The sequence below is a fragment of the Panulirus ornatus genome, chromosome 46 (assembly GCF_036320965.1).
Source record: "Panulirus ornatus isolate Po-2019 chromosome 46, ASM3632096v1, whole genome shotgun sequence".
Classification (NCBI taxonomy): Eukaryota; Metazoa; Arthropoda; class Malacostraca; order Decapoda; family Palinuridae; genus Panulirus; species Panulirus ornatus.
In genome coordinates this window covers 12,532,786-12,550,513 of record NC_092269.1, presented here as the reverse complement: position 1 = coordinate 12,550,513, position 17,728 = coordinate 12,532,786, and the positions used below count along the sequence as shown (strand labels likewise).

Genomic DNA, 17,728 nt, shown 5'->3' with positions numbered 1-17,728 from the left:
ACACTCTATCACATACTCCCACAACTCCTGTTTCAGGAGTATTGCTACTCCTTCCCTTGCTCTTGTCCCCTCACTAACCCCTGACTTTACTCCCCAGACATTCCCAAAACACTCTTCCCCTTTACCCTTGAGCTTCATTTCACTCAGAGCCAAAACATCCAGGTTCCTTTCCTCAAACATACTACCTATCTCTCCTTTTTTCACATCTTGGTTACATCCACACACATTTAGGCACCCCACTCTGAGCCTTCGAGGAGGATGAGCACTCCCCGCGTGACTCCTTCTTCTGTTTCCCATTTTAGAAAGTTAATACAAGGAGGGGAGGATTTCTGGCCCCCCGCTCCCGTCCCCTCTAGTCGCTTTCTACGACACGCGAGGAATACGTGGGAAGTATTCTTTCACCCCTATCCCCAGGGATAATATACATATATACATACATACACACACACACACACACACACACACACACACACACACACACACACACACACACACACACACATATATACATATGAGAAATGTAAGAAACAATTTAGAAAACTGAAACTTCTATATATATATATATATATATATATATATATATATATATATATATATATATATATGTGTGTGTGTGTGTGTGTGTGTGTGTATCTCTTCTCTGTTTACCAAATCATTTTCCCTAACCCTCTTACTTTGCACACCACCTCGACCAAAACACCCTATATCTGCCACTCTATCATCAAACACATTCAACAAACCTTCAAAATACTCACTCCATCTCCTTCTCACATCACCACTACTTGTTATCACCTCCCCATTAGCCCCCTTCACTGAAGTTCCCATTTGCTCCGTTGTCTTACGCACTTTATTTACCTCCTTCCAGAACATCTTTTTATTCTCCCTAAAATTTAATGATACTCTCTCACCCCAACTCTCATTTGCTCTCTTTTTCACCTCTTGCACCTTTCTCTTGACCTCCTCCCTCTTTCTTTTATACATCTCCCACTCATTTGCATTATTTCCCTGTAAAAATCGTCCAAATGCCTCTCTCTTCTCTTTCACTAATAATCTTACTTCTTCATCCCACCACTCACTACCCTTTCTAATCAACCCACCTCCCACTCTTCTCATGCCACAAGCATCTTTTGTGCAATCCATCACTGATTCCCTAAATACATCCCATTCCTCCCCCACTCCCCTTACTTCCATTGTTCTCACCTTTTTCCATTCTGTACTCAGTCTCTCCTGGTACTTCCTCACACAAGTCTCCTTCCCAAACTCACTTACTCTCACCACACTCTTCATCCCAAGGCAAGGCAGCAGGATTGGATGGTATTGCAGTGGAATTTATTAAAAAAGAGGATGACTATTGTTGACTGGTTGGTAAGGTTATTTAATGTATGTATGATTCATGGTGAGGTGCCTGAGGATTGGCAGAATGCTTGCATAGTGCCATTGTACAAAGGCAAAGGGGATAAGAGTGAGTGCTTAAATTACAGAGGTATAAGTTTGTTGAGTATTCCTGGGAAATTATAAGGGAGGGTATTGATTGAGAGGGTGAAGGCATGTACAGAGCATCAGATTGGGGAAGAGCAGTGTGGTTTCAGAAGTGGTAGAGGATGTGTGGATCAGGTGTTTGCTTTGAAGAATGTATGTGAGAAATACTTAGAAAAGCTAATGGATTTGTATGTAGCATTTATGGATCTGGAGAAGGCATATGATAGAGTTGATAGAGATGCTCTGTGGAAGGTACTAAGAATATATGGTGTCGGAGGCAAGTTGTTAGAAGCAGTGAAAAGTTTTTATCGAGGATGTAAGGCATGTGTACGTGTAGGAAGAGGGGAAAGTGATTGGTTCTCAGTGAATGTAGGTTTGCGGCAGGAGTGTGTGATGTCTCCATGGTTGTTTAATTTGTTTATGGATGGGGTTGTTAGGGAGGTGAATGTAAGAGTTTTGGAAAGAGGGGCAAGTATGCAGTCTGTTGTGGACAAGAAAGTTGGGGAAGTGAGTCATTTGATGTTTGCTGATGATACAGCGCTGGTGGCTGATTCATGTGAGAAACTGCAGAAGCTGGTATTGAGTTTGGTAAAGTGCGTGAAAGAAGAAAGTTAAGAGTGTATGTGAATAAGAGCAAGGTTATTAGGTACAGTAGGGTTGAGGGTTAAGTCAATTGGGAGGTAAGTTTGAATGGAGAAAAACTTGAGGAAGTAAAATGTTTTAGATATCTGGGAGTGGATCTGGCAGCAGATGGAACCATGCAAGCAGAAGTGAATCATAGGGTGAGGGAGGGGGCAAAAATCCTGGGAGTCTTGAAGAATGTGTGGAAGTCGAGAACATTATCTCGGAAAGCAAAAATGGGTATGTTTGAAGGAATAGTGGTTCCAACAATGTTGTATGGTTGCGAGGCGTGGGCTATGGATAAAGTTGTGCACAGGAGGGTGGATGTGCTGGAAATGAGTGAGGTGGTTTGATCGAGTAAATAACGTAAGGGTAAGAGAGATGTGTGGAAATAAAAAGAGTGTGGTTGAGAGAGCAGAAGAGGATGTTTTGAAATGGTTTGGTCACATGGAGAGAATGAGTGGGGAAAGATTGACCAAGAGGAAATATGTGTCGGAGGTGGAGGGAACGAGGAGAAGTGGGAGACCAAATTGGAGGTGAAAAGATGGAGTGAAAAAGATTTTGTGTGATCAGGGATTGAACATGCAGGAGGGTGAAAGGAGGGCAAGGAATAGAGTGAATTGGATCGATGTGGTATACCGGGGTTGACGTGCTGTCAGTGGATTGAATCAGGGCATGTGAAGCATCTGGGGTAAACCATGGAAAGCTGTGTAGGTATGTATATTTGCGTGTGTGGACGTATATATATATACATGTGTATGGGGGGGTGGGTTGGGCCATTTCTTTCGTCTGTTTCCTTGCGCTACCTCGCAAACGCGGGAGACCGGCAAAAAAAAGAAAAAAAGAAAAAAAAATATATATATATATATATATATATATATATATATATATATATATATATATATATATATATATATATATATATATATATATATATATTGCGCTACCTCACAAACGCGGGAGACAGCGACAAAGCAAAAAAAATAAAAAAGAATATATATATATATATATATATATATATATGGATGGGGTTGTTAGGGAGGTGAATGCAAGAGTTTTGGAAAGAGGGGCAAGTATGAAGTCTGTTGGGGATGAGAGAGCTTGGGAAGTGAGTCAGTTGTTGTTCGCTGATGATACAGCGCTGGTGGCTGATTCATGTGAGAAACTGCAGAAGCTGGTGACTGAGTTTGGTAAAGTGTGTGAAAGAAGAAAGTTAGGAGTAAATGTGAATAAGAGCAAGGTTATTAAGTACAGTAGGGTTGAGGGTCAAGTCAATTGGGAGGTGAGTTTGAATGGAGAAAAACTGGAGGAAGTGAAGTGTTTTAGATATCTGGGAGTGGATCTGGCAGCGGATGGAAACATGGAAGCGGAAGTGGATCATAGGGTGGGGGAGGGGGCGAAAATTCTGGGAGCCTTGAAGAATGTGTGGAAGTCGAGAACATTATCTCGGAAAGCAAAAATGGGTATGTTTGAAGGAATAGTGGTTCCAACAATGTTGTATGGTTGCGAGGCGTGGACTATGGATAGAGTTGTGCGCAGGAGGATGGATGTGCTGGAAATGAGATGTTTGAGGACAATGTGTGGTGTGAGGTGGTTTGATCGAGTAAGTAACGTAAGGGTAAGAGAGATGTGTGGAAATAAAAAGAGCATGGTTGAGAGAGCAGAAGAGGGTGTTTTGAAATGGTTTGGTCACATGGAGAGAATGAGTGAGGAAAGATTGACCAAGAGGATATATGTGTCGGAGGTGGAGGGAACGAGGAGAAGAGGGAGACCAAATTGGAGGTGGAAAGATGGAGTGAAAAAGATTTTGTGTGATCGGGGCCTGAACATGCAGGAGGGTGAAAGGAGGGCAAGGAATAGAGTGAATTGGAGCGATGTGGTATACCGGGGTTGACGTGCTGTCAGTGGATTGAATCAAGGCATGTGAAGCGTCTGGGGTAAACCATGGAAAGCTGTGTAGGTATGTATATTTGCGTGTGTGGACGTATGTATATACATGTGTATGGGGGTGGGTTGGGCCATTTCTTTCGTCTGTTTCCTTGCGCTACCTCGCAAACGCGGGAGACAGCGACAAAGCAAAAAGAAAAAAAAAAAATATATATATATATATATATATATATATATTTATGGACTTGTGTGAATAAGTACCAGGAGAGACTGAGTACAGAATGGAAAAAGGTGAGAACAATGGAAGTAAGGGGAGTGGGGGAGGAATGGGATGTATTTAGGGAATCAGTGATGGATTGCGCAAAAGATGCTTGTGGCATGAGAAGAGTGGGAGGTGGGTTGATTAGAAAGGGTAGTGAGTGGTGGGATGAAGAAGTAAGATTATTAGTGAAAGAGAAGAGAGAGGCATTTGGACGATTTTTGCAGGGAAAAAATGAAATTGAGTGGGAGATGTATAAAAGAAAGAGACAGGAGGTCAAGAGAAAGGTGCAAGAGGTGAAAAAGAGGGCAAATGAGAGTTGGGGTGAGAGAGTATCATTAAATTTTAGGGAAAATAAAAAGATGTTCTGGAAGGAGGTAAATAAAGTGCATAAGACAAGGGAGCAAATGGGAACTTCAGTGAAGGGCGCAAATCGGGAGGTGATAACAAGTAGTGGTGATGTGAGAAGGAGATGGAGTGAGTATTTTGAAGGTTTGTTGAATGTGTTTGATGATAGAGTGGCAGATATAGGGTGTTTTGGTCGAGGTGGTGTGCAAAGTGAGAGAGTTAGGGAAAATGATTTGGTAAACAGAGAAGAGGTAGTAAAAGCTTTGCGGAAGATGAAAGCCGGCAAGGCAGCAGGTTTGGATGGTATTGCAGTGGAATTTATTAAAAAAGGGGGTGACTGTATTATTGACTGGTTGGTAAGGTTATTTAATGTATGTATGACTCATGGTGAGGTGCCTGAGGATTGGCGGAATGCGTGCATAGTGCCATTGTACAAAGGCAAAGGGGATAAGAGTGAGTGCTCAAATTACAGAGGTATAAGTTTGTTAAGTATTCCTGGTAAATTGTATGGGAGGTTATTGATTGAGAGGGTGAAGGCATGTACAGAGCATCAGATTGGGGAAGAGCAGTGTGGTTTCAGAAGTGGTAGAGGATGTGTGGATCAGGTGTTTGCTTTGAAGAGTGTATGTGAGAAATACTTAGAAAAGCAAATGGATTTGTATGTAGCATTTATAGATCTGGAGAAGGCATATGATAGAGTTGATAGAGATGCTCTGTGGAAGGTATTAAGAATATATGGTGTGGGAGGCAAGTTGTTAGAAGCAGTGAAAAGTTTTTATCGAGGATGTAAGGCATGTATACGTGTAGGAAGAGAGGAAAGTGATTGGTTCTCAGTGAATGTAGGTTTGCGGCAGGGGTGTGTGATGTCTCCATGATTGTTTAATTTGTTTATGGATGGGGTTGTTAGGGAGGTAAATGTAAGAGTTTTGGAAAGAGGGGCAAGTATGTAGTCTGTTGGGGATGAGAGAGCTTGGGAAGTGAGTCAGTTGTTGTTCGCTGATGATACAGCGCTGGTGGCTGATTCATGTGAGAAACTGCAGAAGCTGGTGACTGAGTTTGGTAAAGTGTGTGGAAGAAGAAAGTTAAGAGTAAATGTGAATAAGAGCAAGGTTATTAGGTACAGTAGGGTTGAGGGTCAAGTCAATTGGGAGGTGAGTTTGAATGGAGTAAAACTGGAGGAAGTGAAGTGTTTTAGATATCTGAGAGTGGATCTGACAGCGGATGGAACCAACGAAGCGGAAGTGGATCATAGGGTGGGGGATGGGGCGAAAATTCTGGGAGCCTTGAAGAATGTGTGGAAGTCGAGAACATTATCTCGGAAAGCAAAAATGGATATGTTTGAAGGAATAGTGGTTCCAACAATGTTGTATGGTTGCGAGGCGTGGGCTATGGATAGAGTTGTGCGCAGGAGGATGGATGTGCTGGAAATGAATTGTTTGAGGACAATGTGTGGTGTGAGGTGGTTTGATCGAGTAAGTAACGTAAGGGTAAGAGAGATGTGTGGAAATAAAAAGAGCGTGGTTGAGAGAGCAGAAGAGGGTGTTTTGAAATGGTTTGGGCACATGGAGAGAATGAGTGAGGAAAGATTGACCAAGAGGATATATGTGTCGGAGGTGGAGGGAACGAGGAGAAGAGGGAGACCAAATTGGAGGTGGAAAGATGGAGTGAAAAAGATTTTGTGTGATCGGGGCCTGAACATGCAGGAGGGTGAAAGGAGGGCAAGGAATGGAGTGAATTGGATCGATGTGGTATACCGGGGTTGACGTGCTGTCAGTGGATTGAATCAGGGCATGTGAAGCGTCTGGGGTAAACCATGGAAAGCTGTGTAGGAATGTATATTTGCGTGTGTGGACGTATGTATATACATGTGTATGGGGGTGGGTTGGGCCATTTCTTTCGTCTGTTCCCTTGCGCTACCTCACAAACGCGGGAGACAGCGACAAAGCAAAAAAAAAAAATAATATATATATATATATATATATATATATATATATATATATATATATATATATATATATATATATATATATATATATATATATCTTTTCACTGCTTCTAACAACTTTCCTCCCACACCATATATTCTTAATACCTTCCACAGAGCATCTCTATCAACTCTATCATATGCCTTCTCCAGATCCATAAATGCCACATACAAATCCATTTGCTTTTCTAAGTATTTCTCACATACATTCTTCAAAGCAAACAACTGATCCACACATCCTCTACCACTTCTGAAACCACACTGATCTTCCCCAATCTGTTGCTCTGTACATGCCTTCACCCTCTCAATCAATACCCTCCCATATAATTTACCAGGAATACTCAACAGACTTATACCTCTGTAATTTGAGCACTCACTCTTATCCCCTTTGCCTTTGTACAATGGCACTATGCACGCATTCCGCCAATCCTCAGGCACCTCACCATGAGTCATACATACATTAAATAACCTTACCAACCAGTCAACAATACAGTCACCCCCTTTTTTAATAAATTCCACTGCAATACCATCCAAACCCGCTGCCTTGCCGGCTTTCATCTTCCGCAAAGCTTTCACTACCTCTTCTCTGTTTACCAAATCATTTTCCCTAACCCTCTCACTTTGTACACCACCTCGACCAAAACACCCTATATCTGCCACTCTATCATCAAACACATTCAACAAACCTTCAAAATACTCACTCCATCTCCTTCTCACATCACCACTACTTGTTATCACCTCCCCACTTGCGCCCTTCACCGAAGTTCCCATTTGCTCCCTTGTCTTACGCACTTTATTTACCTCCTTCCAGAACATCTTTTTATTCTCCCTAAAATTTAATGATACTCTCTCACCCCAACTCTCATTTGCCCTTTTTTTCACCTCTTGCACCTTTCTCTTGACCTCCTGTCTCTTTCTTTTATACATCTCCCACTCAATTGCATTTTTTCCCTGCAAAAATCGTCCAAATGCCTCTCTCTTCTCTTTCACTAATACTCTTACTTCTTCATCCCACCACTCACCACCCTTTCTAATCAACCCACCTCCCACTCTTCTCATGCCACAAGCATCTTTTGCGCAATCCATCACTGATTCCCTAAATACATCCCATTCCTCCCCCACTCCCCTTACTTACATTGTTCTCACCTTTTTCCATTCTGTACTCAGTCTCTCCTGATACTTCCTCACACAGGTCTCCTTCTCAAGCTCATTTACTCTCACCACCCTCTTCACCCCAACATTCACTCTTCTTTTCTGAAAACCCATACAAATCTTCACCTTAGCCTCCACAAGATAATGATCAGACATCCCTCCAGTTGCACCTCTCAGCACATTAACATCCAAAAGTCTCTCTTTCGCACGCCTGTCAATTAACACGTAATCCAATAACGCTCTCTGGCCATCTCTCCTACTTACATAAGTATACTTATGTATATCTCGCTTTTTAAACCAGGTATTCCCAATCATCAGTCCTTTTTCAGCACATAAATCTACAAGCTCTTCACCATTTCCATTTCCATTTTATCGATGATGTAAGGCATGTGTACGTGTAGGAAGAGAAGAAAGTGATTGGTTCTCAGTGAATGTAGGTTTGCGGCAGGGGTGTGTGATGTCTCCATGGTTGTTTAACTTGCTTATGGATGGGGTTGTTAGGGAGGTAAATGCAAGAGTTTTGGAAAGAGGGGCAAGTATGAAGTCTGTTGGGGATGAGAGAGCTTGGGAAGTGAGTCAGTTGTTGTTCGCTGATGATACAGCGCTGGTGGCTGATTCATGTGAGAAACTGCAGAAGCTGGTGACTGAGTTTGGAAAAGTGTGTGGAAGAAGAAAGTTAAGAGTAAATGTGAATAAGAGCAAGGTTATTAGGTACAGTAGGGTTAAGGGTCAAGTCAATTGGGAGGTGAGTTTGAATGGAGAAAAACTGGAGGAAGTGAAGTGTTTTAGATATCTGGGAGTGGATCTGGCAGCAGATGGAACCATGGAAGCAGAAGTGGATCATAGGGTGGGGGAGGGGGCAATAATCCTGGGGGCCTTGAAGAATGTGTGGAAGTCGAGAACATTATCTTGGAAAGCAAAAATGGGTATGTTTGAAGGAATAGTGGTTCCAACAATGTTGTATGGTTGCGAGGCGTGGGCTATGGATAGAGTTGTGCGCAGGAGGATGGATGTGCTGGAAATGAGATGTTTGAGGACAATGTGTGGTGTGAGGTGGTTTGATCGAGTGAGTAACGTAAGGGTAAGAGAGATGTGTGGAAATGAAAAGAGCGTGGTTGAGAGAGCAGAAGAGGGTGTTTTGAAGTGGTTTGGGCACATGGAGAGGATGAGTGGGGAAAGATTGACCAAGAGGATATATGTGTCGGAGGTGGAGGGAACAAGGAGAAGAGGGAGACCAAATTGGAGGTGGAAAGATGGAGTGAAAAAGATTTTGTGGGATCGGGGCCTGAACATGCAGGAGGGTGAAAGGAGGGCAAGGAATAGAGTGAATTGGAGCGATGTGGTATACCGGGGTTGACGTGCTGTCAGTGGATTGAAGCAGGGCATGTGAAGCGTCTGGGGTAAACCATGGAAAGCTGTGTAGGTATGTATATTTGCGTGTGTGGACGTATGTATATACATGTGTATGGGGGGGGTTGGGCCATTTCTTTCGTTTGTTTCTTTGCGCTACCTCGCAAACGCGGGAGACAGCGACAAAGTATAATAAAATATTAAAATAATATATATAGAAGCAGTGAAAAGTTTTTATCGAGGATGTAAGGCATGTGTACGTGTAGGAAGAGAGGAAAGTGATTGGTTCTCAGTGAATGTAGGTTTGCGGCAGGGGTGTGTGATGTCTCCATGGTTGTTTAATTTGTTTTTGGATGGGGTTGTTAGGGAGGTAAATGCAAGAGTTTTGGAAAGAGGGGCAAGTATGAAGTCTGTTGGGGAGGAGAGAGCTTGGGAAGTGAGTCAGTTGTTGTTCGCTGATGATACAGCGCTGGTGGCTGATTCATGTGAGAAACTGCAGAAGCTGGTGACTGAGTTTGGTAAAGTGTGTGGAAGAAGAAAGTTAAGAGTAAATGTGAATAAGAGCAAGGTTATTAGGTACAGTAGGGTTGAGGGTCAAGTCAATTGGGAGGTGAGTTTGAATGGAGTAAAACTGGAGGAAGTGAAGTGTTTTAGATATCTGGGAGTGGATCTGGCAGCGGATGGAACCATGGAAGCGGAAGTGGATCATAGGGTGGGGGAGGGGGCGAAAATTCTGGGGGCCTTGAAGAATGTGTGGAAGTCGAGAACATTATCTCGGAAAGCAAAAATGGGTATGTTTGAAGGAATAGTGGTTCCAACAATGTTGTATGGTTGCGAGGCGTGGGCTATGGATAGAGTTGTGCGCAGGAGGATGGATGTGCTGGAAATGAGATGTTTGAGGACAATGTGTGGTGTGAGGTGGTTTGATCGAGTGAGTAACGTAAGGGTAAGAGAGAGGTGTGGAAATAAAAAGAGCATGGTTGAGAGAGCAGAAGAGGGTGTTTTGAAGTGGTTTGGGCTCATGGAGAGAATGAGTGAGGAAAGATTGACCAAGAGGATATATGCGTCGGAGGTGGAGGGAACGAGGAGAAGAGGGAGACCAAATTGGAGGTGGAAAGATGGAGTGAAAAAGATTTTGTGTGATCGGGGCCTGAACATGCAGGAGGGTGAAAGGAGGGCAAGGAATAGAGTGAATTGGAGCGATGTGGTATACCGCGGTTGACGTGCTGTCAGTGGATTGAATCAAGGCATGTGAAGCGTCTGGGGTAAACCATGGAAAGCTGTGTAGGTATGTATATTTGCGTGTGTGGACGTATGTATATACATGTGTATGGGGGGGGGCATTTCTTTCGTCTGTTTCCTTGCGCTACCTCGCAAACGCAGGAGACAGCGACAAAGTATAATAAAAAATAAATAATAATAATATATATATATATATATATTGGAAAAGATCACAATTTTGCGCGTGATCAAGATATTCCTATGAGGCCACGGGAAAAATGAGACACTGTTCGCAAGTGCACTTTCGTGTAATGATCACATCCTGAGGGGAGACATAAGAGAGAAATATTACCGTCAGTTGATATACATTGACGAGACGAAGCTAGGAAGCCATTTGGTAAACATTTGGTAAACATGCAAAAATGAGAGAGAGAGAGAGAGGGAGAGAGACAGCAAAAATGGGTATGTTTTTGAAGGGATGGTAAATCCAACATTGTTATATGGTTGCAAGGTATGGACTATAGATAGGGTTGTGCGGAGGAGGATGGATGTGTTGGAAATGAAATGTTTAAGGACAAGATGTGGTTTGAGGTATTTTGATTGAGTCAGTAATGAAAAGGCAAGTGAGATGTGTGGTAATGAAAAGAGTGCAGTTGAGAGAGCAGAAGAGGGTGTGTTGAAATTGTTTGGTCACATGGAGAGAATGAGTGAGGAAAGATTTACAAAGAGGATATATGTGTCAGAGCTGGAAGGAAGAAGGACAAGCAGGAGACCAAACTGGAGGTGGAAAGATAGAGTGATAAAGATTTTGAAGGATCAGGGCCTGAACATACAGGAGGGTGAGAGGCATGCAAGGAATAGAGTGAAATGGAATGATGTTGTATACTTGGGTCAATGTGCTGTCAGTGGATTGAACCAGGATATGTGAAGCGTCTTGGGTAAACCATGGAAAGGTCTGTGGGGAGGGAGCCGTGGTTTCGGTCCATTACACATGACAGCTAGAGACTGAGTGTGAACGAGTGTGGCCTTTTTTGTCTTTTCCTGGCACTACCTTGCTGAAGGGGAAAATGCTATGTCATGTATGGTGGGATGGCAACAGGAATGAATGAAGGTGGCAAGTGTGGACGTGTTTATGTGTATATATGTATATGTCTGTATATGCTGAAATGTGTATGTATGTATATGTTCATGTGTGGGCATTTATTTATATACATATGTATATCCCTGGGGATAGGGGAGAAAGAATACTTCCCACGCATTTCCCATGTGTTGTAGAAGGCCGCTAAAGAGAACGGGAATGGGAAACTAGAAACCCTTCCCTCTTTGTATTTTAACTTTCTAAAAGGAGAAACAGAAGAAGGAGTCATGCAGGGAGTGCTCATCCTCCTCGAAGGCTCAGATTGGGGTGTCTAAATGTGTGTGGATATAACCAAGATGAGAAAAAAGAAGAGATAGTTAGTATGTTTGAGGAAAAGAACCTGGATGTTTTGCCTCTTGAGTGAAACGAAGCTCAAGGGTGAAGGGGAAGAGTGGTTTGGGAATGTCTTGTGAGTAAAGTTAGGGGTTGGTGAGAGGACAAGAGCAAAGGAAGGAGTTGCACTATCCCTGAAGCAGGAGTTATGAGAGTATGTGATAGAGTGTAAGAAAGTAAACTCTAGATCGATATGGGTGAAACTGAAAGTAGATGGAAAGAGATGGGTGATTATTATTGCATATGCACCTGGTCATGAGAAGAAAGATCATGAGAGGCAAGTGTTTTGGGAGCCGCTGAGTGAGTGTGTTAGCAGCTTTGATGCACAAGACCGGGTTTTAGTGATGGATGATTTGAATGCATAGGTTAGTAATGCGGCAGTTGAGGGTATAATTGGTGTAAATGGGGTGTTCAGTGTTGTAAATGGAAATGGTGAAGAGCTTGTAGATTTGTGTGCTGAAAAAGGACTGGTGATTGGGAATACCTGGTTTAAAAAGAGACATATACACAAGTATACGAACGAAAGTAGCAGAGATGGCCAGAGAGCATTATTGGATTGTGTTGATTGATAGGCGCATGGAAGAGAGACTTTTGGATGTTAGTGTGCTGAGAGATAAACATAAGTATATATATGTAAGTAGGAGAGATGGCAAATGCAAAATATGCATGTGGTATGAGAGAGGTTGGAGGTGGGTAGATTAGAAAGGATAGTGAGTGATGGGATGAAGAAGTTAAGTTGTCAGTGAAAGAGAAAAGAGAAGCATTTGGATGATCCTTATAAGGAGGGAGTGCAAATGACCAGGAGATATATAAAAGAAAGCAGCAGGAGGTTAAGAGGAAGGTGCAGAGGTTGAAAAAGAGGACAAATGAGAGTTGGGTTGAGAGAGTATCATTAAACTTTAGGGGGAATGAAAAGATGATTTGAGAGGAGGTGAATGATATGCATAAGATAAGAGAACAAATGGGAACATCGATGAGAGGGAGATGGAGTAAGTATTTTGAAGGTTTGTTAAATATGTTTGATGATAGAGTGGCAGATATAGGGTGTTTTGGTCGAGGTGGTGTCCAAAGTGAGAGGGTCAGGGAGAATGGGTTGGTTAAGAAAGAAGAGGTGGTGAAAGCCTAGCGGAAAATGAAATCCAGTAAGGTGGCAAGTTCAGATGGTATTGCAGTTGAATTTATTAAGAAGGGATGGCTGTGTTGTTGATTGGCTGATAAGGATATTCAATGTCTATGTGGATCATAGTGAAGAGCCTGAAGATTGGCAGAATGCATGTATAGTGCCTTTGTACAGAGGCAAAGGTGTTCAAACTACAGAGTTATGAGTTTGTTGAGTAGCACTGGAAAATTGTATGGGAGGGTATTGATTGAAAGGGTGAAGGAATGTACAAATCATCAGACGTGGGAGGAGCAGTGTGGTTTCAGAAGTGGTAGAGGATGTGTGGATCAGATGTTTCCTTTGAAGAATGTGTGAGAAATACTTAAAACAACAGATGGATTTGTATGTAGCATTTATAGATCTGGAGAAGACATATGATAAGGTTGATAGTGATGCTCTGTGGAAGGTCTTAAGATTATATGGTGTGGGAAGTAAGCTGCTAGAAGTAGTGAAAAGTTTTTATCAAGGATGTAAGGCGTGTATACAAGTAGGAAGAGAGGAGAGTGACTGGTTCCCTGTGAAGGTTGGTCTGCGGCAGGGGTGTGTAGTGTCTCTATGGTTGTTTAATATGTTTATGGATGGGGTGGCTAGGGAAATAAATGCCAGAGATTTGGAGAGAGAGGCAAGTATGCAGACTGTTGGGGATGAGAGGGACTGAGAAGTGAGTCAGTTGGTGTTCGCTGATGTTACAGCACTGGTGGCTGATTCAAGCGAGAAACTGATGTTGGTGAATGAGTTTGGTAAAGTGTGTGAAAGAAAGTTGAGAGTAATTGTGAATAAGAACAAGGGTTGAGGAACAAGTTAGTTGGGATGTAAGCTTGAATGGAGAAAAATTGGAGGAAGTGAAGTGTTTTAGATATCTGCGAGTGGACTTAGCAGTGAATGGAACCATGGAAGCGGAAATGAGTCACAGGGTGGGGGAAGGGGAGAATGTCTTAGGAGCAGTGAAGAATGTGTGGAAAGTGAGAACATTATCTCGGAGAGCAAAAATTGGGTATGTTTGAAGGAATAGTACGTCCAACAATATTATAAGGTTGTTAGGCATGGGCTGTAGATAAGAGTTGTAAGGAGGAGGGTGGATGTTTTGCTAATGAAATGTTTGAAGACATGTGGTGTGAGGTGGTTTGATGAAGTAAGTAATGAAAGGGAAAGATAGATGTGTGGAAATAAAAAGTGTGGTTTAGAGAGCAGAAGAGGGTGTGCTGAAATGGTTTGGACATATGGAGAGAATGAATGAGGAAAGGTTGACAAAGAGGGAACAAGGAGAAGCAGGAGACCAAATTGGAGGTGGAAGTATGGAGTGAAAAAGATTGAGCGATCGGGGCCTGGACATACAGGAGGGTGAGAGGTGTGCAAGGAATAGAGTGAATTGGAATGATTTGGTGTATTGGGGTCGACATGCTGTCAGTGGATTGAACCAGGGTATTTGAAACGTCTGGGGTAAACCATGGAAAGGCCTGTGGGGCCTGGATGTGGATGGGGAGCTGTGGTTTCGGTGCATTACACATGACAGCTGACTTCTCACTGTTTATGGCAGCTTACCTCCCAACCATATATATTCTTAAGATCTTCCACAAAGCATCTCTATCAAGCCTATCGTATGGCTTCTCCAGATCCATATGCCACATGGAAATTCATGTTTTCCTAAATATTTTTCACACTTATTCTTCAAAGCAAACACCTGATGCACACATCCTTTACCACTTCTGAAACCACACTACTGCTCCCCAGTCTGATGCTCTGTACGTGCCTTTCACACTCTCAATCAGTACCCTCCCATACAACGTACCGGGCATACTCAAGAAATGTATGCCTTTGTAGTTTGGACACTCACCTTTATCCCTTTTGTCTTTATACAGTTGCATTATACATGCATTGTCCCAGTCCTTAGGCACTTCACCTTAATCCAAACATACATTGAATATTCGTAAACCAATCAACATCATCATCTTTCTTAATAAATTCGACTGCAGTACCATCCAGTTCCACTGCCTTGGCGCATTTCATCTGCTCTTCTCTCTTCCCTGTACCACTCTCCCAGACTCTCTTACTTTGCATACCAATGACCAAAACACCCTACATCTGCCCCTCTATCAATCATGAAACTCATTGTGGCATCATCATCAGCACTATCTAGTGCTGTGTGGTTGTTGAATATTGTGAATTGACACCTGCCAACCTCATATTTTATGATGGTCTATGGGAGTATATCCTAGAGCTCCAGCTTCTGTCTCTCTCTCTCTCTCTCTCTCTCTCTCTCTCTCTCTCTCTCTCTCTCTCTCTCTCTCTCTCTCTCTATATATATATATATATATATATATATATATATATATATCTGATGCCATCTGTGATGCACATTCTCTCTGGGAACTCGTGCAAGGGTGGCCACAGCAAAGGTCTCCATAGCTGGTGAACCCCAATGCTGTGTCTTATCCTTTAGTGCTCCACCCCTAACACGCCATTGGCAGCAGGCAACCATAAAGCGGTGTTTCCAGAGGCCCCTACCTAATGTTCCTACCGACTATGTCTATCCAATGGTCCAACCTACCACTTTTACCTAGTGTTCCTACCTACTACTTCTTCCTAATGTTTCAACCTAATGCTCTTGCTTAATGTTGCTACCTACTACTATTTTGTCAGAAAGCAGGGCCGGCCCATAGTGCTCACTACAGGAAAATCTAGAGATACAGAATGAGTTTTGTGAGTTAAGTGTTGTTGAATGTTATGTGTAACAAGGAGAGATTGTATGTTTGTGGACAGAATGCCAGTAGGCCACATGTAGGTGTGGCAGGAACAGAAGTACAGCTACCTGAGCCATAGGAGTGCAACTTGACAACCACTGGAATGCTGGCTTGGTACATAGCTATCACTGACCTTACCATACCCAGGTGGGCTAAAGTAGTAAAATTGTTTTCATTCTTTTGAAACTTTGTCATGAGTAAACTGATGAACTTGGAAATATCTGATTGAGTTGTGGGGGAGGAAGTGGTGTAGTAAGCATACTTTTACAGATACTGAACTAGCTTTTACTTCAGAAGTTAATCTTATACAGATACTGAATTATCTTTAACTTCAGAAGTTATCTTTTACAGATACTGAACTAGCTTTTACTTCAGAAGCTATCTTTTACAGATACTGGACTATCTTTAACTTCAGAAGTTATCTTTTACAGATACTGGATTATCTTTAACTTCAGAAGTTATCTTTTACAGATACTGGACTATCTTTAACTTCAGAAGTTATATTTTACAGATACTGGACTATCTTTAACTTCAGAAGTTATCTTTTACAGATACTGAATTATCTTTAACTCCAGAAGTTATCTTTTCATTTGCAGATTTTGATGCAAATCATGAAGTTCTGTGAATATTGAAGAATTACCATCATGGCCATCATGTGTAAGAAATCATGTTACACAGTTCACTTCAGTATTCATGCCCTCTACTTTCCAGTCATTTATCACCAAGATGAGAGGAATACACACACACACACACACACACACACAAGCACATTCTTTCTGTTCATGTCATTAAAGAAACAATTAGTGTTTTCTCTAGATCAGCCACAGTCATAAAGATGGATCTTTTAGGCTTTCTTTTGTGGGCTCACTCAAGAAGCAGCACAACAGGGTGTTTCTCGTGTTATTCTTGTTTCATAGATATCAAACACTCACGTGTTTATAACACAGGTACTGTACCTGTAATTCCATGCTTTGTCTTGAAATGATGTTTGCATTGTCCTAATATGTCAAAGGTGTATGTGAAATATGGAGATTTACTCTTGAATTACAAGGTTAAATGATTGTAACTCTTAACAAAGTCCCAAATCCTGAGTTATGATAGAGGACATAAGTTGCAGTTGATGTCAATGGGCTCAGCTTGCAAGAGGTTTAACTATGAATGAAAAGTTACTTTTGATGTTTTATCATTGGGAGTACAACCTCGTTATATAATTATCACTCGAAGGGAGTCTTTATTTCCCTGCTGTGGGAAGGAATGCAGCCTTGGGCTGTAGGAGCATTTAAAAAGAAGATCCTGGATAACAACTGAACTCTTTCATAGATATTGGTCTTGGACTAATTATGAATAAATAGACAAATAAGTTGCAGCTGCTTTCATGTTTATATTATTTTGTCTTTGAAAGTATATTTTACAGTCTCTTTTGGATGGATTTTGATTACTGTTATGTTGCATATTATTATTTTTGTATTATTTAAGATTAGGATGTTTGTTTTCACTTCTGTTTTCTGCGTAAACATCAGTGTATCGCAGGATGGCCAGTCACTTAATGGTGTAGGGCTTATTATATATTTATGTTGGACTTGCTTGTTTTGTTTAGTTTAATTGATAATCTTGACAAACGAATTATGGATATAAGGAACACAGAGAAACCAAACTACACTCAAGAGAAAATTAGTAAGAGTGACAGAACGCTTTCATTTGTGGAAAGTGTAGGTAGGCCCCATATGGAATTTTTCCAGCAAATTTAAGCTTATATTTTTTCACTATCAACAAATTTCTTATTTTGGACTAATAGATAATACATATTGGTTACTGCCATTACAGGAGTTGTAGATTAAAGAATTCATGTACTTCAGGTGTTTACCTAACCTTACACAGAAACATTTTGTTGGCATGGTACCTACAGCACAGATGGCATGGTACCTGTGGCATAGCTGGCATGGTACTTATGGCATATCTGGCATAGTACCTATGGCACAGCTGGCATGGTACCTGTGGCATAGCTGGCAAAGTACCTACAGCATAGCTGGCATGGTACCCATGGCATAGGTGGCAT

At 41.9% G+C, this 17,728-nt stretch overlaps 1 protein-coding gene across 1 annotated transcript in view; it reads left to right on the top strand.

Moving 5' to 3' along the window:
- The window catches only part of LOC139763309 (sodium/hydrogen exchanger 2-like), a 378,447-nt gene extending 360,924 nt beyond the window's left edge, over positions 1 to 17,523 (top strand). The window contains exon 18 of the mRNA XM_071689332.1: positions 16,269 to 17,523. Coding sequence (XP_071545433.1) covers positions 16,269 to 16,297 — 29 coding nt within the window. The 3' untranslated portion in view covers positions 16,298 to 17,523. The remainder of the gene's footprint in view (positions 1 to 16,268) is intronic.
- The last annotated feature ends 205 nt before the right edge of the window (positions 17,524 to 17,728 follow it).